Source organism: Rousettus aegyptiacus, unplaced genomic scaffold (genome assembly GCF_014176215.1).
Source record: "Rousettus aegyptiacus isolate mRouAeg1 unplaced genomic scaffold, mRouAeg1.p scaffold_m13_p_7, whole genome shotgun sequence".
Taxonomy (NCBI): Eukaryota; Metazoa; Chordata; class Mammalia; order Chiroptera; family Pteropodidae; genus Rousettus; species Rousettus aegyptiacus.
The window spans coordinates 71,346,126-71,367,041 of NW_023416310.1; the positions used below are offsets into that span (position 1 = coordinate 71,346,126).

The 20,916-nt window shown below is 69.4% G+C and overlaps 1 protein-coding gene across 1 annotated transcript in view; it reads left to right on the forward strand.

Moving 5' to 3' along the window:
• The window catches only part of SDK1 (sidekick cell adhesion molecule 1), a 308,508-nt gene that overhangs the window by 276,074 nt on the left and 11,518 nt on the right, over positions 1-20,916 (forward strand). The window contains exons 33-42 of the mRNA XM_036225179.1: positions 2,782-2,917; positions 3,538-3,597; positions 5,062-5,163; positions 9,712-9,827; positions 11,364-11,550; positions 13,453-13,590; positions 16,461-16,622; positions 17,169-17,294; positions 18,932-19,096; positions 20,283-20,420. Coding sequence (XP_036081072.1) covers positions 2,782-2,917; positions 3,538-3,597; positions 5,062-5,163; positions 9,712-9,827; positions 11,364-11,550; positions 13,453-13,590; positions 16,461-16,622; positions 17,169-17,294; positions 18,932-19,096; positions 20,283-20,420 — 1,330 coding nt within the window. The remainder of the gene's footprint in view (positions 1-2,781; positions 2,918-3,537; positions 3,598-5,061; positions 5,164-9,711; positions 9,828-11,363; positions 11,551-13,452; positions 13,591-16,460; positions 16,623-17,168; positions 17,295-18,931; positions 19,097-20,282; positions 20,421-20,916) is intronic.

Genomic DNA, 20,916 nt, shown 5'->3' on the forward strand with positions numbered 1-20,916 from the left:
TGCAGAGCGTCGCAGGGGTGGGGTGTTCGGGAGCTTTGTGTGGGGGGGGCGGGGCAGGGCCTCCACGGTGCATGCCATTCTGGCCTTTACCAACAGGGCCAGGGGCCGTAACCCCTGAGGGACGGAGCAGGCTGGGGGCCCCTCTGGGTGGGGCTGGGGCCAAGCAGGGAGGGGGCAAGAAGTGTCCAGACAGGTGTCCCCCAGCTGCTGAAGGCGTCCGGGGCTGGGAACAAGCCTGGCCCAGACAGGAGCGGGGTGCGGCCCGGGGCTCGGAGGCGGCCCCCAGGCGGGAGCGTGGGAAGGAGGCGTGGCGTTTGTCTGCCCTGTGAGGCTGGGACCGAGCCCCAGGGCCCTGCTGCGCCCGCGCAGGCCCGGGGGGGCCTCAGCGGTGGAATTGGCTGTGAGGCGCGGGAGCCTTGACTGCACGAGGCTCAGCCTCACGCCCCGACCCTGCCGTGCACGCGGGACACACAGGAGGGCTTCGGTCCGGAGTGCGTGATCTTCCGGGCCGACAGACCCCGGTGGCCACCTGGCCGCCTGTCCTCCCTGCCTGTGCGACGGCGTCTTGGAGGTGGCGGGGGCCGTCGGGGGGGATCGCGAGGCGGTTCCAGGCGTCTTCCTGGGAAACTGGGAATTCACCGCCGTGGCGTTTCGTAACTTCCAGCTTCGGCAGGGCGTCGGGGGCTGGGTGGGGACCAAGGAAAGGTCAGCGAGCCCCCGGGCTCCCGCCTCTGCCTCTGGGAAGCCACGTCCCCCGAGCGTTGGAGCCCGGGGAGGGGGGCGGGGGGCGTGGCCGTGGGTCTGCAGGCCCCCGTGTGCCCTCAGGAAGGTGGCTCCGGCTCCTCTGTAAAACCAGGAGGTCCTAGTCGGCTGCGGCAGGACGGGGCAAGGCTCGAAGCGGGGGCCCGAGGCCCCCCGCTCCTGTGCCGCACGCCCCGACGCGCCCGGGCGCCGCCCCGCTGCGCTCTCCCGGAGGCCGGCGGCGTCTTTGTCGCCGTGGCGCTTGGCGGCGCTTGGCGGCAGGTAGCTGGGTCAGCCCCTGCCCCGTGACGGCGACGCGCAGGGCTGGGACATGTCACCGGAGCCCCAGTGGCCGTCATCGTGGCCGCCGTCGGCCGTCCTGCCCCGAGCCCCTCGGTGGCGTTTGGACGGCTCCGGCTGCACCCGCGGGACTTGGCCTGTGTCCATCAGCTGTCCCCTTCTGAGCCCAGCAGAACGAACTAATCGCAGGAGGTGGGCCGCGCGATGTCACGTAGAAACCAATTCCCGTCAGCTGTGAGCAGCCGACGTGTAGTTAAAGACAGTTTAGTAAATCAGAACAAAGCAGACTATGCTTAAGTATGGTTTTGAATTCCGAATGAAGCATTTCGCTTATAAGTCTTTTCTTGTAAAAGAGTTTGCCTAAAAATGGAAGCCCCGCCTGCCGTGTCAAGGCCCCGACCGATTTCAAGGCTCCCAGGCGTGGCCGGTCACAGTTGATTCCTGGGGACTCGGTCCCTGCCCTGCGCGGGGCTGGTGCCGCCTGAAGCCCCAGGACGCGTGCGTGTGTCCCAGCCAGCGACTGTGCGTGGAGCCAGGCTCCCTGGGGGCCCCGTGCTCCCCTGGGCCCTGTGCAGGAAGTGCATGCCACGTGACGGCTCCAGGCCTCTGCTCAGCACGAGACCGGGCGCCACGCTGGACGCCCTGAGCCCCGCAGGCCTCTGCTGCACCTGTCCCTGTGCGGGCGGCCGAGGGAGGGAGCCTGGCCACCGCCGGCCCCACACTCTTCCTGCCTCCCGCCCTGCTGCCTGCAGGACACGCTGTCACAGTCCTGGGCAGCCCCCGCCCCCCGCCCCTCGCCTCCCGCCCCCTCCTGCTGCTGTGGCTGGTAAGCCCACACGCCGCCTGCCAGCTCGCCACACTGGAACAGAAGCTTCGAAAACGGAGCAAACGCTCGGCCCCAGCGAGGCCGCCGGCTCGGGGCCGAAGTGCGGGCGGCGGCAGGCAGCGCTTCCAGGAAGGGCCCCAGTTCCCGTCAAGCAGCCGCCCGTGCAGAGGGCCAGTCCAGGGCGGAATGCGCCACAGACGGGTCACCCTGGCCCCCAGCAACGCCAGCTCACCCCCACCGCACTGACGGTACCTGCCAAGCCCACGGCATGTCACGGGCACCGTGGGGGAGGCAGCGCGAGGGACACACGTGTGTGGAGCAGAACCCCCAGGCGCGGCCGGGGCTGAGGGCCGCCCGTGACCCTGGAGACCAGCCAGCCAGGCCTCCGCCTGCTGAGGATGCGGGTCGAGCAGCCAGCTGGAGCCTGGGCTCAGCATCGCTTCCGGAGCTCTCCACATGTCACACGGAGCCACCATGCGCTCCCCGGACATCCAGGGCATGGGGGGCCTCTTCCACACATGGCGGACGGGCTCGTTCCAAACTCGGCGAACAGGAAGCGGGTTAAACCCCGTTCAGAGACCGTGCAGGCCCCAGGGTCACGGGAAGCGGGCAGCCTCCTCGCCGGTCTGTGAACTCCGTCCCCTGCCCTGGGCGCATTCGGTGACTTGTCTGCTGGACGCGGGATGAGATGCCCTGGTCCCCAGCCAGGCCCCAGGAAACCTGGGCTCTGAGAGGCTGCTGCACAGCCAGTTCTGTCCCTGGGAGTCCCGTGTCCCCGCTCCCGAATGTCACGCCTGCCTTTTCCCTTGTAAACTGAGACCCGTCTTTGTGAACAAGCGACTTCCTCCTGGCAGCCGGCCGGCTAAACATGGGCGTGTGTTGCTTCCGAGGGCTGACTGGCTTTGTCTTTGCAGCCTCCACGGGACGAGAGCCTCAACGGCCTCCTCCAGGGCTACAGGATCTACTACCGGGAGCTGGAGTATGAGGCGGCCTCGGCCACCGAGCCCAAGATGCTCAGCACCCCCTCAGCGCTGCGGACCGAGCTCCCAGGTGAGCCCCGTCTCCCGAGGGTCCTGAGGTCACCGCCGAGTACCTGCTCGTGCACGGCAGGCTGGAGGGGAGGGTGGACCAGGCTCTGTGACAGCCCGGGGCGCACAGTGAGGTGGCAGCGAGCAGAAAACTCCCGAGCTTTGGGGTCCCCCGGTTGGGGGACCAGGGGAGTCTTCACAGAGGAGGAGCCCTTTGACGGAGGTCATGAGCATGAGAGGGTGTCACAGAGGGCGTGGAGGGCAAGGGACTGACGAGGGCCCAGCAAACCTGAATGTTTGGGGAGGTGGGGCAGGATTCGTGCGGGGCGGGAGGATTCTCGCGGGCAGGAGCCCACGGCGACACGAGGCCGGGGTGCGGCTGGGAAGGCGTGCGGCTTGTGCGCCGTGCCTTCCTCGGGGGAGAAGCAGCCGGGCCCTTTGGGGCGGCCTCAGTGCAGCGCGTCTGGGGCAGGAGGAGGCCGGGAGCCCGGGGGAGGCGGTCGAGCTGACAGGAAGCGCGGGCCGGCAGCAGGGCCTTCGCGGCCCTGGAGGGCGGGTGGCGGCCAGCGGCTTCCGGCGCAGCCCGGCGTTGGCGGCCGCTCCCCACACGCTGACCGCCTTTCCTCCCTGCTCGCCCCGCAGCCCAGACCAGCTTCAGGACCGTGAACAGCAGCTCCACGCTGACCACGTACGAGTTAACACGTGAGTGCCGCCCTCGGCGTGACAGCGCCCCGGCCGGGAGCGGGCGGGCCGGCCAGCCGGCCCCTCAGGCCCCCCGGAAGCCAGCTCGCCCCTCCGCATGCCGGCACGCGGCCACCACCGGGGAGACAGCACAGGAACCGGCCAGGGACAGCGGGGAGGGGGCGCCGGCCGGTTCGGGACAGGAAGTCGGCCTGAGCGGTGTCCCTTCTAATTCCTTTTGTAATTATAGTAAAACATACAGAACATAGAATTCACCCTTTTAGCCATGCTTGAGTGTCCAGTCCAGGGGCAGCAAGCACATTCGCATCGTGCGGCCGTCACCGCCACCAGCACCTCCGGAACTTTCCGTGCTCCCAGACAGACCCCTCGGTCAGGCACTGACCGCGCCCTCCCCAGCCCCCGCTGCCGCTCCCTGTCTGCGGGGACAGCCCGGCCCTGCGGTGGGGGGCGGGAATCCCACAGCGTCTGTCCTCCGCGGACGCCTGTGAGTCAGGGCGTACTCCGTGCTGCTGCGTAGACATGGCCATGTGCTCACTCACCCCGAGCCCGCCACGCACGGCCACTTCCCCGCCTTCCCCACGACACGCGCCACCTCGCCGAGGAGCAGCTGAGAGCTACGAGCAGGCCAGGCCTCAGCGACGAGGGTGCTCTGTGGCTCTCGGCCACACTGCGGTTGTGGGTCACGAGGGACGAGACGGGCAGCCCCACCTACGTGGCTTGTCCACGGCCGCCCTGGTTTGTCCCCTCCTCATTCTGTGGCCTTGGCAGCCACACGAGCCCCAGGGCTGAGAGTCACAGGCCGGGTCATTGTGGGTCCCAGGAGCCTCTGCCGGTGGGTTCTGTGTACGAAGCTGCACCCCACTCAGCCGTGCGGGCAAAACCAGCCCCCGTTTCTGGAGGGACGTCGGTGTCTGATCCACAGAACCTCTGCTGACCTCGTAGCTCGCAGGGAGGCAAGCTGGGGGGCTGGCGTGTCACCACCGAGGGGGTCAGACCCGCACGCAAGGCCTCGGGAAAGCCAGTGAGAGAACCTTCCAGAATGTTCGCTCTAAAGGTCACCTGCTTTTGCCTTGTTGCTCGCGCTTGGCCACCTGCCCTGTGTGATTCTACACACGCGGCCTCAGAAAGTGCTTCCCAGGGCACCTTCGTTAAAAACACAAGGGCCCCTGGTTTGCCTCTGAAAATATTTGAATGTGGGTCAATGTTCTTGTAAGAGCAAAGGCAAGCCCCGGGCGCCCTCTGCAGCCCAGGTTCCGTGGGCGAGGGCCTGCTGCCACCTCCCCAGAGCGCAGGCCGGGGTGTCTGCTCCGCAGGGTGGCCACTCAGCCACTCGGCGGGCGCCGGGGAGCAGGGGCGTGCTGGTCACAGAGGGGCGGCCCTCACAGACCCCACTGTGGGAATGCGTCTCCGTGTCCGTAAGGCAGGGGCCCCCGCGGGCTGACCCTGTCCCCGTCCCCCTTGCAGACCTGAAGAAATACCGGCGCTACGAGGTGGTCCTCACGGCCTACAACATCATCGGCGAGAGCCCGGCCAGCATGCCCGTCGAGGTCTTCGTTGGCGAGGCCGGTGAGCTGCGTCCCGACCCCCGGCCGAGGCTATAGCCGGCGGCCCGGCCCGGGGCTCTCCGGGGTCGTGCCGGATTGCGGGGTGGAGGGGGGGGGCAGGCGGCATCCAGACGCCAGGCTTGGTGACGGCCGGGGCCTGCGGTCACGGGTCGCGTCCGGGGCCCAGGGTCAGGGGTCGTGTCCGGGGCCCGGGGTTCGCTCCACACCCGCGGCCGTCACGTTCGCCAGGCCTGCAGCCGGCAGTGACGCACTTGCCGTGTGGGGCCTGGTTATGAGGGAGCCGCAGTATCCGGGAGAGAGGGGGGCTGTCCCTTGTCACCGGCACCCCTGCCCGGGCCTTGGCAGTGGCGCCAGCACCAGCCCGGCTCCTGGGGACAGCCCCTGCCCGGGTCTCGGGAGGCTCCGTGGTCACGGTTCCTGCCGCGTCGCCGTGGGCGGCTCTGAGTGTGTGTGTCGTTTAGGGGACAGGACCGTCCCTTTAAGGACAGAACTCGCTGCGGAATACGGGTTCTGCCGTTCTCCTAAGCACCCAGGTGTTCAATCACTGCTGGTCAGAAAGGGAGAAAAATCACACACCGCGCGCTGGGGCGCCCCCCCCCCCCCCCCGTGACTGGCGGCCGCGCGGGAGCCTCCGGCGGCGGAGCCGGTGTGAACGGGGCTGACGCGTCGCGTGCAGCGCGGAGTGACCGACGCGGCTGCCCCCTGCACGGGTCCCTCGTGGGGTCTCCGGGGGATTCCGCACGGAGCGGGGGGGCGTGGGTGCGAGCGCCTGGGCCGTGTCCCGTCTCCGTGGCCAGTGCCGCCTGCCCTGCCGAGGCGTGGAGCACGCGCAGGCTGTCGCCAGCACCTGATGGGCGTCGGCTGACAGCCTACTGTGCGCCGTGTGGGAATAGCTGTCTCCACTTCCCAGGGGCGGCTGCCGCTGGGCGCTGCACCGAGTCAGGGGCTGAGGCCCCCGGTGCTCCCCAGGGCGCCTGTGGCTTTGCTCCGTTAAGGCTCATGCTCCATGAGCTGCTGCCCAGGAGCTGAGCCTGGGGACCCCTGCGGTGGCACCCCGCCCCCCCACCCCCGGCAGTGGCCGGCCTGGCCCAGGCGGCTCGGGGCGAAGGGGGCGTTTGCCAGTCCCCTCCCTGCACCAGTGAGAATTACAGGGTGGCGTCGGAGCCCTTTGCTGCCCCCGCCAGGCTCTCTCCAGCACCCCTTATCCCAGGCCCCCCCTCCGTGAGCCCCCCATGGGGCAGGGCGTGGAGTTTAAAGCTCTTTGTAAGCACAGCAGGGGGTGGGAGGCTGAGCAGGGGCGGAGGGGGGAGGGTGACGAGAACAGATGTGCGAGAGCCTGGGGCGCCCCGGACTGGGCTGGCAGTGCAGTCAGGCCGGCCCCCGAGGGGTAAGAGGGGAGAGTGGCTCCCATGCGGCCTCAGGGCGGGGTGGAGGGCGGGGCGGGACCAGCCCCGGTATGAGCCAGGCCCGGCCCTCCAGCAGGACCCACGGGAACCTCTGGACTTGCCGCCCCTCCCCCCACGCCCCTCCCCCCTGCTAGGGGGCCCTTCCGGAGCCTCATCCTGGCCCCGCTCACTGTCACCCCCTCCGTGGAGCCCCACTGCGCTCGGGGAGAATGAACCTGCCTCCCCCGCCTGCCTCCCTCCGGCCACACGGACGTCGTCCGGCCCCCATCCGGCCACTCGCCAAGTCACATGGACAGGCCCGGCCACGCGTCTGGGACAGACGCCCGTGCCGTGCGGCGGTGACCGGCGTCGCCCCGTGGCCGTGAGGGCAGCGCGAGCCCGGGCGGAGGGCTGGGAATTGGTGCCCGGGGACCCGGCGTGGAGACGGCCCCCTCAGTCCCGCAGTGGCATTCGCGGCCCCCGGGCGGGTCCCTGCGACCCCAGCGGCCACCCCGCCGGCTCCCGCCTCCAGAACTCCGGAGCTTTGCGGCGAGACGGGGTTCAGGTTGGGGTGGCCGCGACCCCGTGTCCGTCATCCGCCGGACGTGCTCTCCCTCTGAACTGTCTGTTGCCAGCTTTGTTCGCGACAATGCCGGCTGCCGGCTCACCTCAGACCCGGCACTGCCGGCGGGGGCCGGAGGCCGCCAGGGACACGGGCCTGGGGCGTGGGCGGGCGGTCCTCTCCCCCGGGGCCTGTGCGCCGGCCCGAAGCAAGGCCCCGGCTGCTGGGCTCGGCCGCTGCCGGGCTCCTGCTCCTCCCTGCTTCCTGGCTCCAGTCTCCACATGTCCCCACCGAGCCGAAGCTCCGCGGCCCGTCCAAACCCCCCATGTGTGGGGGGAGGAGGGGGCGGCCCCAGGCCCGGCGTCTGCCCCCAGGCCACCCACTCAGGGGCGCACCCACTCAGGGGCGGATGTGGTGGCGAAGTTTGCTGTGCGGGTGAATTACGGTGGAGAATTCCTTTTCCTGTTTACTTCGACAGGAAATCAGAAAGGGTGTTTGACCAGAGAAAAGGTGATGTAATTAAAGGAAACCGACGAATGCATGATTTCTTAAACCATACAAAGAAATACTTATTTCATTATAGTAAAACATCATTAACAATTCAAATTACCTGTTAAAAGCTTAATCTACCCAAATAGCAGGTTGCTGGGTTACGAAGCGCGGCAGGAGGAACCCAGCGAGGTCGCACGCGGGATGCCCAGGGCGGCCCCTCACAGCCACCCGTCCGCCCCCGCCTCCCACGGCCCTGGCCGCTCTGCCCGCCGTCCCGTGCTCACCCTCCCCGTTAGCTGGCAGCCAGCGCGAGCTCTGCCTTCCGGGAGGGACCCCAGAGCTCGCCGGGCCGGAGCGCTCCTCGAACACAGCGTCACGCGTTTGCAAAGAGCCTCCGTGCCTGGCACATGCTGCGGTGAGAGCCAGAGACTCGGCAGATGCCCCGTGGGTTTCAGACGGAGCACGGTCCGCGGCAGGAGGACTCGGCTGGCCGGGCTTGGTGGGGCGGTCCCGCAAGTCCCAAAAGTCCAGAAGTCCCGGCCCCGGCCGGCGTGGGCCCCCAGAGCCGCCGAGGCTGGAAGGGGCTCGAAGCCGACGGGCCCCGCTCTGTGTTCACGCTTCTCTCTCCCACGCTCACGTCATCGTCGGGCGCCCTTGCCGCTCGCGGGTTTTACGGCACGGAAGTGCCGTGGGGGCTCTCGTCCCGGGGACCTCCTGGGGCTCACGCACCGCCGGACCGTGGGTCCCCACATCCGGAGTCTGCGCCTCCCACAGCGGCACCGTCGCCACCGTCGCGGCCCGGGTTTGGGGTGCGGCCCGGGTTTGGGGTGTCCGTGGGGAGGAAGCTCGGGGTGGGGGGCACCGGGCACGGACGGCCCTGACCACGCTCCACTCCGCCTTCCTCATCCTAATTGTGCGGCAGTAATTTGGCGACAGGGTTGCCGATGGCAAACATGCGAAAGACATTAGCTTTATTTATGTTTTGGATTATTAATGCGGCTGTTAAAATTCCTCCAGTTAGTTTTGATTGAGTTGTTTTTGTGTGTGGTTCTGTTGTTTAATGGAGCGGTAAATAAGAATTCCTGATAACGAGGCCGAGCATCTGTCACAGCGGCCTGGCTGGGCCGTTCGCAGTTCCCTTCTCGCAGGGCTGGGCCTCGAGGACCCAGCACCCCACGGTGAGAGCAGAGCAAACAGTTGGTGTCAGGCTGAGTGGGTGTTAATTACTATCTCACTCTGTGTGGGGGCGGGGGGAGGAGACAGCGGGGAGGGGGTGACTCGCAAAGGTCATTCTGGCCCGGAGAGGCCTCCCAGAGAGCCGGCCAGCGTGGCCGTGGCCCTCTGTACCGGCCGTTTCATGGTCTCCATCTGTGGCCTGTGCGCAGACTCAGTCAGCGGGCAGCGCCCTGGGCCCGCAGGCGGGGGCCGTGGCAGGCGGGGGGCCTGCTGGCTGGCCCTGGCTCCCGTAGCGTGACTCCCGAGAGCACGTGACTTCGGCACAGGCTCGGGCGGGGCGTGCCGGGCCGGGGTCCCAGCAGGCAGAATGCGGCGCGCCTTCGAGAGGCATGGCCTCCCGTCACTCCCGGCCCCCCAGGTGACGGCCAGGTGTCCTCGTCGGACGGCTTCCGCCTTCTGCACGTGCAGAGCGGCCTGCTGTCTCAGGGGGAGGGGCAGGGCAGGAAACGGGGTCTGGGTCCCCGGTCAGAAGCCACAGGGGCCTCACAGACAGACAGGCGCGGTTCAGCCTGTTCCCTGTGACCTGGAGGGCCAGCCGGCATCTGGGGACAGACCACCTGCAACCCGACTCCCGGCCTGTGTGGGGGACGTGGCGCCTCCTGCTCCCCGCACCCCACCTCCCTGCATAAGGAGCCAGCGCAGGTTGGCGGAGCCTGTGACGCTCACGGCGTCTCCGAGACCTGAGTCGGTCTACTCGGCTTTCTTTGTCATTCTCCGGATTTTATTTCTCGCATTTAAAAACATGACTCCGGGAAGGGTGGCCGTGTCCCCGGCGTTGGGGCTGGGTGGCCGGGGGCAGGGGCTCGGGTCTGTCACGAGCCCCCCGTGCGCGGGCAGCCTCCTCAGCCACCCTCCTGTCCTGCTCTCTCCGCAGCCCCGGCCATGGCCCCGCAGAACGTGCAGGTGAACCCGCTGACGGCCAGCCAGCTGGAGGTCACCTGGGAGCCGCCGCCCGCCGGGAGCCAGAACGGGAACGTGCAGGGCTACAAGGCAATGCGCTCTCGCGCCGTCTGCTCGCTCCCGGCCCACCGATGCCGGGACGCGCGGCCTGAGTCCCAGACGGAGCCCAGGCCTGCTCCCCCTCCCACAGCCCCCCTCCCCGGGGTCCCCAGTGTCTGCGCTGACACTGAAGAGAGCAGGCCCCCCATCCCAGGTTCCCGGGGGGCCCACGGATTCGCTCCAAGGAACCCCGCTTTGCGAGCCTGCGCACTAGACCGTTACAATGCCGGGGGCGGGGCGAGGAAGGCGGCCAGCAGACCAGCCAGGGCGCGGGCGACGGAGGGCTGTCGGGGCCGGAGGCTCCTCACAGCCACCCGCCTCCGAGACCGCACTGCGCCGAGCGCCCAGAAGCCCCCGGGACCCCCGGAAACCGCCCTGGGGCAGTCGGCCCAGCGCCGTCCACGAAACTCGGACGGACTCGCTGTCCAGTCCGACGGAGGCCGAGCGGCTCCGTCGTCAGATGCTCGGGGCTGACATGCCGTGGTGACTGTCGGGCCAGTTAAATGCCCACTTAGAAATGGTCGCTGCAGCGGCTTTAGGAAACAGATGCCCTCGGCCGGGGCAGGGCCGGGGAGCGGCCGACGAGGACACCCGGGAGCCAGGCGGCCAGGCCCCGTGCACGTCTGTCCCTGAGCTCCTTAGCGATGACGACGTCGAAGCTGGGTGTTGGTCTCCGGTTAGGAGGGTCCGTTAGGGCAGGGGGTCGTTTGGTCAGTTCAGCGAGCAGGAGAGGGGCTGCGTCCTGCGGGGGGGACAGTGACACTCCGGCACGTGCTGGACACGCGGGGCCGAGCTGCCCTCGGCGCCGGGGCCCCCTGCGCGGGGGTGGGCTTCGGACGGCCTGGCCAGCACTGCTCAGGGCGGTGCTCAGGGCCGTGGTTCGGGCCCGCTGTCTAGGGAAGCAGCTCTGGTGACCTCCGCGAACCTGCGTCCTGGAGCACAGAGACCCCGTGGGGCGCACGGGGCCCAGGGCAAGGCGGGGCCGGCGTGGTCCCCTCCACGGTGCTGCCCCTGCGGTCAAAGACGGAGGTGTCACCCCTGAACCACACGTGGGCACTCAGGGTGGCAGCGGGGGGTCCGACCAGGGGCCGCAGCAGGCGTAGGTGGGGCTGGTCCCCCTTTCCTCCGGAAGCCAGTGGAAGGGGCGCGGGCGTAAGCGAGGGCGCCCACGGGGCTCGCTCTGCGGGGGGAGAGGGGCTTGGCGGTGGCCGAGGGGACTGGGGCTCGTGTCGTCAGACGCCCGTCCCGTGCAGCCGGGCCGGGCCCAGGCTCTGGATGCACGGCCCAGAAACACGAGGCACCAGCTCCCCGAAGCACGTTGGCAGCTAGGACCCCTGCAACCCGGCTCTGACCTCACGCCCCCGACTCTGCAGGAGGCTCCCACGCCCTCTCACCCAGGGGAGCGCGCGGGCCCTGCTCCCGGGCTCAGCTCTCCTGGCCGCGGGAAACAGAATGTGTGCCCCCCCCCCGACCCCGCCTGCCCCCCGCCCCCCCGGGCCGCCACCAGCCCCCTGCTCCTTCCAACAGATTTACTACTGGGAGGCAGACGGCCAGAACGGAACGGAGAAGATGAAGGTCCTGTTCCTGCCAGAGACCACGGTGAGGCTGAAGAACCTGACCAGCCACACCCGCTACCTGGTCAGCATCTCGGCCTTCAACGCCGCCGGGGACGGGCCCCGGAGCGGCCCGCGGCCGGGGCACACGCATCAGGCCGGTAGGCGCCCTCGCGGTCCCGGGCCTCGCGGCACCCCTTAAGGGCGCCCCCCTTCCAGCTGTGGGTGCTGCTCTTTGCTCCGCCCGGCCCCACGCCGGCCCTCGGCGGAGCGGGGCCCGTGGAGACGCAGCGGGTCTGTCTCACGGTGTCCGCAGGGCCCGGCCGTGCTGGTCCCAAGCTGGCCGAGACGTGCCAGCCGGACGTGAGCCACACGTGCTTCTCCCCGGAGCCCGCGGGGTGGGGGGTGGGCGTGGGGGGCTTCGCGCCCGCACCTGAGCCTCGCTCAGCCAGCAAGGCCCGGCCCAGCTCCCTCAGGGACTTCTCCTCCGGGTCACCAGCTGGTGTGTCCAAGCCGCAGCCGGGGCCATGAGCTCCTTGTGGTTGGGCCCAGGCCAGGGTCAGTCATTCCCCTGGGTTTGGGGGCCACAGACCACCCTGGGAAACAGCTCTCCAGCCGTCTGAGACACGTGGCTGGGCCAGGTCCAAGAGTGTGGACGGGCTGTGCTGGCAGTGGGGGAGGGGGGCCTGTGGCCTCGGTCCCTCACGCAGGGCGTGGTGCGTGTTCTGAGCAGTCACTCACCCTTCCGGGTTCCTGGGGGCCTGGCATCTGCCACGAAGCCGTCAGGTGCCCCGAGGGACGGCAGCCTGGGCCGGGATCCTGGGGGCCGAGGGGCCTCGTGTGGGTCCTGGGGGGTCTGAGGGGCTCCGTGTGGGTCTGGGGTCTGAGAGGCTTCATGTGGGTCCTGGGGGGTCTGAGGGGCTCCGTGTGGGTCTGGGGTCTGAGGCCGGGGAAGGGAGGTTGGGGGCCCACAGGGACAGGACCCACCTCACTCGGGGCTGCCTGACCTGCCGTGTGTCCAGCCAGTTCACGCCCTCCCGAGGTGATTCATCTCCTGGGGACGGGATCCTGAGCGTCACTGTTCCCATGGGTGAGCGTGAGCAGCTTGCGAGGACACTTCCTCTGGGCCTCGTCCAGCAGCCCACGGGCCATGCGGACTCTGAGCTGCAGGATGTGGGCAGCCCTGCAGGCAGAGGGGAGGCCAGGGCCGCACTGCGGGCCTGGCAGGTCACTGGAGGTAGGACGGAGAGGGCGACGGGGGGTGCCAGTTCGGTGGTCCTTCCTGAGCACCGAGGGGAGTCAGGCCCCCCAGGCCGCGGGGGCGGCGCGGGCGGCGGGCGCCTGGCTCCCCGTGTGTGGTTGTCCTCCGGCCCAGGACGGCTCCTCAGCCACGCTCCCTGCAGGCCAAGCGGGACACTCCGAGGTGGCAGAGTGGCAGGCGAGGCTGGGAGGGACGTCCCCCGAGACCGCCACACCCGCGGGGGAGGGGCGGATGGGTGGGCAGAGCCTTCAGCCGTCAGGGAGCCAGTGCTCCACCGTGAGGACCGGGGCCCCCCACAAGGACTGGGCCCCCTACAAGGACAGGGCCGCCCTGTGAGGACCGGGCTCCCCCTGTGAGGACCGGCTCCCCCCCGTGAGGACTGGGCCCCCCTGTGAGGACCGGCCCCCCCCCCGGTGAGGACCGGGCCCCCATGTGAGGACTGGACCCCCCCGTGAGGACCAGCCCCCCCCCCCCCCCGTGAGGACCGGGCTCCCCATCGTGAGGACCGGGGCCCCCGACCCACTCCAGCGGCCGGAGCGACTTCTACACCGTCCTTTTTCCGTCTCTTACTCACTTTGCTGCCTTTGCCATTGTGTCTCTCGGGCTCCTCTTCTCGGGAAGGCCTGAGCTTCTGACTGATCCTAGCGAGTCCAGCGATGATCAGCAACTCTCCTTTTCGTCAGGCGGCGCTCAGACGTCCACCACGTTGAAAACAGCCTCTAAGGACGCGGTTGCTCCGCGTGGAGGCGCGTGTGCGGACGGCCGAGCGCCTCGGCAAACGCCCGTGTGTTCTGTCCCGCAGCTCCCGGGGCCCCCGGCTTCCTGGCCTTCTCAGAAGTAACGTCCACCACCCTCAACGTCTCCTGGGGGGAGCCGGCGGCCGCCAACGGCATCCTGCAGGGCTACCGAGTGGTGTACGAGCCCCTGGCCCCTGTCCAAGGTGAGCCGGGGGCCGGGAGGGCAGCCCCGCAGGGCGGGCTCCGTGCAGACCATGGGGCCCGAGGCTGGTGGCCGGGAGCCCGGCCTGGGCCTGGGCCCCGATCCCAGCACGGCGTCTGGGGCCTGGGGTGCGCACACCCCTCGACCCAGTCTCTTTAATTCCCTGACACTCCCCTCCTGCTCCCCCTGAGACCTCGGTACTCATGGGTGCCGACGGGGCCCCCTCGGGGCCCTGGGTGGGACCGCAGCGGGCGGCGTGGCATCCGGGGGAGGTGCCGAGGGCCCGCCGTGCCCAGCCACGTCCCTGCGGCCGCCCTTCGTTCTGCTCTGCGTGTGCCGCGCGCCGATCTGGGCGCCGGGGTCTGAGAGGGCGGGAGAGCAGCGCCTTAACCGACCCGGTCGTCAGGGTCCGGCCCTCCCTCCCCCGCCCGGGGAGGAGGAGCGGCACGCGGCTGGACACAGCCTCACAGTGACCGGCGCGCCGGGCACAGGGAGGTCACCTGAGTGACAGGGAGGGCCCGGCACGCGGAAGTCGCGGGGAAGAGCCTCCCGCGAGGCCCAGGGCGGGGCGGGCTCGGCGTCCTCCCCAGGCCGGAGCTGGGCAGCGAGGGTCGGTCGGATGCCGTGGGGGGTGGAGAAGGGGCATCGGTTGGCCGCACGCATCGCGGGATCGATCGGAACCGCAGGTGCGCGAGAGCAGAGCACGCGCTGCCCCGTGCGGAGCGGCCACTCTCACGGGCAGCAGGGCGCGTCGCCACAGCCACCGCCACCTTCATGTCTCCTCGCGAGTGACAGGGTGGCCCGCGACGTCCCCAGCACCGTCTCTGTCTGTGGAGGGGCCCGGCCTTCAGCCGGGGGGGCCCGGCCTGGCAGTGCGCTGTGCAGGGGGAGCAGGGACGGGTCCGGCGGCCTGGCTGAGCCGTCTCCACACCCGCGTCCCTCTGTCCCCAGAGGCCCAGCCCCTCCCCACCCAGCGGGGGGCCGGGCTCCTGAGTGGGGGTCTCCTGGGGAGACCCGACCCCACCGGTCACTGCCTGATCTAACCCCAAGGGCGTCTAACCCCGAGGGCGTCCACGCACCCCAGAGAGTCCCAGACACGTGACAGCAAAGTGGCGGACACACTGGGCGTCTTTATTTGGGGACAGAGCTGCGTAGTGCACTGGCTCCCATAGTGATACTGGTTCTTTTGTGAAGATTGTCGAAGACACGGTGCATGTGGCCGGACAGGTGTAGACGAGCGCATGGCGGAGACTTTAAAAAGCACCTCCACAGACAGAGACATCACCCGCGAGCGCCGCTCACCCGGGTGTGGCCAGGGGAGGGGCACCTGCCGACTCCAGCCCGGGGCGGGAACAGAGACCGCAGCCTCGAGCAGGGCCGGAGGGCCCCGTGGCCCCCATGGGACACAGCCGGCTCCTCCCGCGTGTGACCAGAGGCCGGCCCCTGGTCCAAGGGGAGCACCAAGCCCCCCCCCCACCCCCCACACCCAGCACTGAGCCTCATGAGCACTGAGCCACGGTCGCGGAAATCTGATTTTATGGCAGAGTTATTTTTATGTTTTTTAAAATGTTTTAAACTAGTATTGAGTGTGATCGCACCCTGAGGCTTGTAGTGCAGGGCACGGTTTACAAATTGACCAAATAAATAAGATTCTGACATAATCGAGACGGGGAGTTCAGCCCACCTCTACCTCCTCATGGGACAAAATGCACAAAATCTGTACATGGGTTTGTTTCTGCTCTGGGAAAAGCAAGGCCTCTCTTTTCCCCCAAAAAGGGGCTGCCGTCCAGGGCGGCTTGCTGTCCCACAGGACCGACGTGTGCCCATCCTCGTCTGTGAGACCCCTTTCTGGAGGGGGCAAGGCGAGGGTCAGGCTCTCCGGACAGAAATGGCCATTTCGCTACAGAAGAACCCAGGTTTGGGGTCCCTCAAAAGCAGTCAGTACCTTAGCACAACGTGGCTGGATCGGCGTCTCGTACGAGGCGCGGCGCGGCCGCGGGCACCGTGAGGAGGCGGCTCGGAGCCCGCGGGGCCGGGGACGGGCAGGCGGGGCCCGCCGCGGAGAGAGCTCGCTCGCGGCTCTCCTGAGGCCAGGGCTGCTCTGGGACTGAGGGGGCGGCACCCCGCCTCCGGCCACCCGCGGGCGCTGTCCCCGTGAGGACGAGGACGTCCAGGACCCGCCGGCCACCGGCACCCGCCCGTGGCGCTGTTGTGAAAATGCGTCGTTTCCTGACGTGCTTAACCGAAGGGGTCCATCTTCCCGCTTTCTTCCGGAAAGCGCTGCGCCTGTGTGGTTCTCGGCGCCCGAGCCCCTCTCAGACGTTAAGCCACAGCTTCCTAATCATGCTCAGTCGGGCCAGCGACACCTTTGCCGTTGTCTGGGTCATCACGGCTCCCGATCGAGGCAGTTCTGTGCGTGGGGACAGCGGCCTCGGGCCCCCGGCTGCGGCGGCACGAGGTGCCAGAGGCCAGCCAGGCCGGGGCCCCTCCCGGGGGCAGCCCACGGTCAACTCCCAGGCAGGTGCCCCGTGTCGTGGGCCCCGTCCTCCCCGTGACCCGCCAGGAAGCTGGAGGTCACCCGGACCGGTGGCATGGGCATTTCAGAGCCAGGTGGGAGGGGCCCCTCCAGAATGTCGCCGGGAGGCCCACCTGGACACGGGGATGTGGCCCCTGCCGTGCCGACAGTGACCGTGGCCGCCCGCCCTCCCCGCTGCCAGGCTTGGGGCACCCCCGTCAGCGCCCACTCATCCGGCGAAAGCTCTGATTGCACTTGCCGGTGCCGAGAGCCGGCTGCGGTCACTGAAGCGCCTCCTGACTGTGCGACGCGCTCCCCTCCCTCACGGCCCCCCATCTCTGCCCCCGCGCGTCTAGGGGTGAGCAAGGTGGTGACGGTGGACGTGCAGGGGAACGGGCAGCGCTGGCTGAAGGTGCGGGACCTCACCAGGGGCGTGACCTACTTCTTCCGCGTCCAGGCGCGGACCGTCTCCTACGGGCCCGAGCTGCAAGCCAACGTCACCGCCGGGCCGGCCGAGGGTAAGTGGCCCCGCGGTCAGACAGGTCCGCGTCCACGCCGCGTGGGCCCGTCGCCCGCGTCACCGTTCAGGGACCGTCCCCACTCGGGGAATCGCGCCGGTCGGCGCGGAGCCGGCATGGACGTGGGACCGTCGGGCAGCACGGCGTCACGAAGGCCCGCGTCGCGGGGCCCCCGCGGGGCGGTCAGACCTGCCGCGCGAACCCGTGGGTGTCAGGGGTGGAGAGTTTTGGTTTGTTTTCTGGAGGAAAAAGAAATTAGAAGAAATAATTGGATTTGATATTTCAAGTAAGATTCATAGGAAAATTTCTGTTTTCACTGTCACGAAGAGCAGCTCCCCACGGAAACTGTCTGGGCCCTAAAAGTGGTGACTGACGGGGGCGGCGAAGGCCGAGCCGGGCCGTGTCGGGGGGCGGGGGGCGGGGGGCCCGCACCGGACCCTGGGCACGCGTCGTCTCTGGCTTCCCGTCAGCCCCCCACTTCAGTGCAGGCCGCGTGCGAGGGGGGAGCAGGCCCCGACCCGCCCCCCTCCCCGTCTCCTCCCACAGGCTCCCCGGGGCCCCCGAGAGACGTGTCGGTCACCAAGTCCGCCTCCGAGCTGACCCTGCAGTGGAGCGAGGGGCACGCCGGCCGGGCGCCCACCACGGGCTACGTCATCGAGGGCAGGCCCTCAGGTAAGCGTGGCGGCGGGAGCGACGTCCCGGGGAGGGAAGCGTGACGTCCGAGGGCCAGGGCTCCCGGCAGCTCCCCAGCGGCCCGGGGGCGTCTTGCGGAGCGAGAGGGCCCTTCCCCACCCTGCCCCTCGTCCCCGTGACCACGGCTGTGACGTCCGGCCTCCCAGGGAGGATGGCCGCCCTGCTCAGGTCGGTGTGTGGGGACACTCAGGGATGTGTGAGGACGTTTTCCACTCACCAGCGAGACCCCAGGTGTTTGGGGGGGCACCTCGGGGTTCCGAGCCTTCGCCTCCTGGCGGCGTCTGAGCGGCCGCTGCCTTCCTGGTCAGAGACGTGGACACAGCCCGTCACCTGCACCAGGCTGTCCCGCTCCAGACCCCGACCTTCACCAGGACACTGTGCTGCCTCTGAGGGTCTCGATGGCGGGCAGTGCCGACCACGGTCCCTCGGCCCTGTCAGTGGGTGCTCGGACCCAAAGCCACTTGCCTCTTCAGCTCTCGGCACGCCAGTTTCCTGGCTTTAGTTTCCATTTTAGTGTTTCCTTGTATGTCAGGGTTTACGTAAATTAAGTGTATATTTTTACCGTGGTAAAGCATGCAGAGCGAGAAATGTACCATGTAACCGTGTTTAAGGGCGCAGTTCCGTGGCAGTAAGTAACGTCACCCTGTGGTCTCCGGAACTTTCCGGCCCTCCCCTCCCCTGGCACCCTCCCCCTACCCCGTCTCTGCGGTGACTCCTCGACCCTCCCGTGAGCAGAATCACGCAGCATCCGTCCTCCCGCGCCCGGCTGGGTTCCCTCGGCACGCCGTCCGCGACGCCCAGCCTGCGGGAGCCGGTGCCGGCCGCCCCCCCGCCCATCACCCGGCCGGCAGCGCACCCTGGCGGCTCCCGCCTCGTGGCTCCCGTGGCGAGTGCCGCGCTGAGCGTGGGCTGCCAGCACCCGCTCCAGTCCACCGTGTGCGTCTAGCTTGCGCTCGTGCTTGGCGGCGCCTGGGCACAGGTTAAACACCGACCGGCCTTAGGGCAGGTGGGCGGCCGCCGCCCCCCACGGGACGCAGCCCGGCGCAGGCGGCAGCCGGCGAGCCGGGTCTGGGCGCTGTGGGCGGCACCCTCGGGGCGAGGGACCGTGGCCCTGGCGGGGTCGAGCCGGCACGGCCGACCTCACGGCCCACCCCCCCCCCACCCCGTGTGAACGCCACGCAGGGTGTGGCTCAAAGGCGCTGGAGCCCCGTGGGAACCGCCCCGGGCTCCTTTCCAGCTAGAATGCGGGCGGGGCACGTGGGCCCTCGGGGAGCTCCTGGCTGCAGCCACTGTGTGCGGGGCCTGGGGGGGCCAGCGGGCGGCTGGGGTCGGTCCCTGAGTGAGGCACAGGGTTAGTGGCCCCGTGCACCCAGCGGGCAGTGATGCCGGCCAGCCCGCCGGGAGCCAGAAACCTCAAACCAGAGACGAGGTCTGGGTGGAGAGCGGCGGGGAGGGCCTGGTTTCCCCCAGGAGAACGCTCTGGAAAATGCCACCGCCCCCCACTCGCAGCCGTGGCAGAGTCACCGCGCTCGCCAGGGGGCCAGCGAGCCGGCCGCGGGGCAGGGGCCTCCCTCCCTCCAGCCCTCACGTCCGCCCCTGCTTCGTGCCCCTCGCAGACGAAGGCCTGTGGGACGTGTTTGTGAAGGACATCCCGCGGAGCGCCACGTCCTGCACCGTCAGCCTGGACCGGCTCAGGCCGGGAGTGACCTACGAGTTCCGCGTGCTGGCCGTGAACCAGGTGGGCTACGGGGAGCCCAGCAGCCCCTCCACGGCCGTGTCAGGTAGGGGCCCCCCGGGGAAGCTCCTCATCGCGGGGGCAGGGGGGCGGGGCGTGGCATGCCGCCACCGTGGGACGGGAGGGGACAGCGCCGTGCTGGCCGCAGCCTCGCCGGGAGGCCTGTGCGCCCCCCGGGAACAAAGACTGACGATGTCACAGCCCCGGGCCGTGGGTGTGGCGGCCTGAAAACTGGCCCGTGGGCTCAGAAGGCCGGCGCCTCCTGAGGAGCCCCCAGTGGGCACCCACCTCCGCGCCCAGGGGGCAGTTGGCGGCAGGGGGACGCGTTTGCTGTGGGGGGGCCCTGGGCCCCCCGTGCCAGGCTTCCTGCTCGTCCAGGCCCACCTGGCACCTGCCAAGGAACAATTTCCATTTTTCTGTTCTTGGTAGACTGAATAAAACACAGGAGAAGAGTGTTTTCTTTCAAAGCAGCTTTTAAACGAGACCTTGTCTCTTCAACAAGCGAGGGGAGCCCCGCTCGGCTTTGCTGGGGGCACGAGATGAGCAAACAGCCCCGGCTCGCAGGGCCTGGAGTGCGGGAGCCGCCGCCCGGCCGCTGGACAGGCACACCCAGCGGCGCCCGGGCCGGAGCTGTCTGCGGGGGCCGGGGCCGAGCGCAGGGCGCGAGCGGGGGTCCGCTCACAGGGCCCGGTGGCCGTGGGCCGTCCCCGCAGCCCGTGGGGGCGCTGAAGGCCGCGGGGCCACTGGTGTCCCCCCTAGAACCAGTGCCCTGGCGTGACGTGAAGAATCGATTTGAATCAGAGAGTGGTCGCGCCGGCTGGGGGGGCGGCCCAGGGCCCCGGCAGGCAGCCGTGGTGACGGAGAAGGCGCAGGACTTGGGGGGAAGCCTGGGGAGACAGGACGTCGGGGCCTCTGGACCCCCCAACCCAGACAGTTTGTAAGCGGCTGAGGTTAGCAGGCACGGGCATGGAGGGCCGTGCTGACCGCGAGGCTGGGCCGAGCGCTGGGACCGAGAAGTCCCTGGTCTGGGGCGGCCAGGGCCGAGGGGCCTGGTGCCCGAGCAGGTGGCAGAGGGCCGTACCTCCCTCCTGCCGGGGAGTCAGGCCCCCAGACAGGATGCCGTTCCACCTCCCTGTGTCCCGGGTCCCCTCGGACCCCCAGCCCGGGCCACGGGCGGCCAGCTGAACGTGGGGTCCGCACCGAGCTCACTGCGTGTCCGCATCTGCCCTCAGCTCAAGTGGATGCCCCGTTCTACGAGGAGTGGTGGTTCCTCCTGGTGATGGCGCTGTCCAGCCTCGTCGTCCTGCTGCTGGTGGCCTTCGCCCTGGTCCTGCATGGGCAGAACCGGAAGTACAGGAGCTGCAGCGCAGGTGTGAACCGCCCCCCCCCCGCCGCACCCGGCCCCGCCCCGCTCTGCCCACTGCCCGCGCCGCCCTTCCGCCGGCCTTAGCGCTGAGACCCGGGCGTCCAGCCCCTCGCCGGAGGCCGCACCCGCCTGCCCCCATCTGCGCCGGCCGGTCCCCGGGCCCGAGTCTGGCCGCTCAGGTGCGGTCGTGGTTTTGAATCTGATTAGAAAGTGTAAGCATCAAACAGGTGACATGTCTTCTCGGCTCACAGCGCCGGGACAGCAATGGCCAGGGGCAGCTCGGATGTGGGCGTGGCCCGCAGGAGTCGGACCCACGGCGGTGGCCCCGCCCACCCATCTCACTGGCTGCCTCCGGCCCTTCCCTCACGGCCCGCCGCCCAGCTCCGAGCCCCCCGAGGGCCAGGCCGCCCCTGCACCCCCAGCACGAGCTCCAGACCCAGCACCTGGGGCTGTTCCGTGGGGTTTGCTGCCAGGCGGGTGGCACGACTCCACTTGTAGGA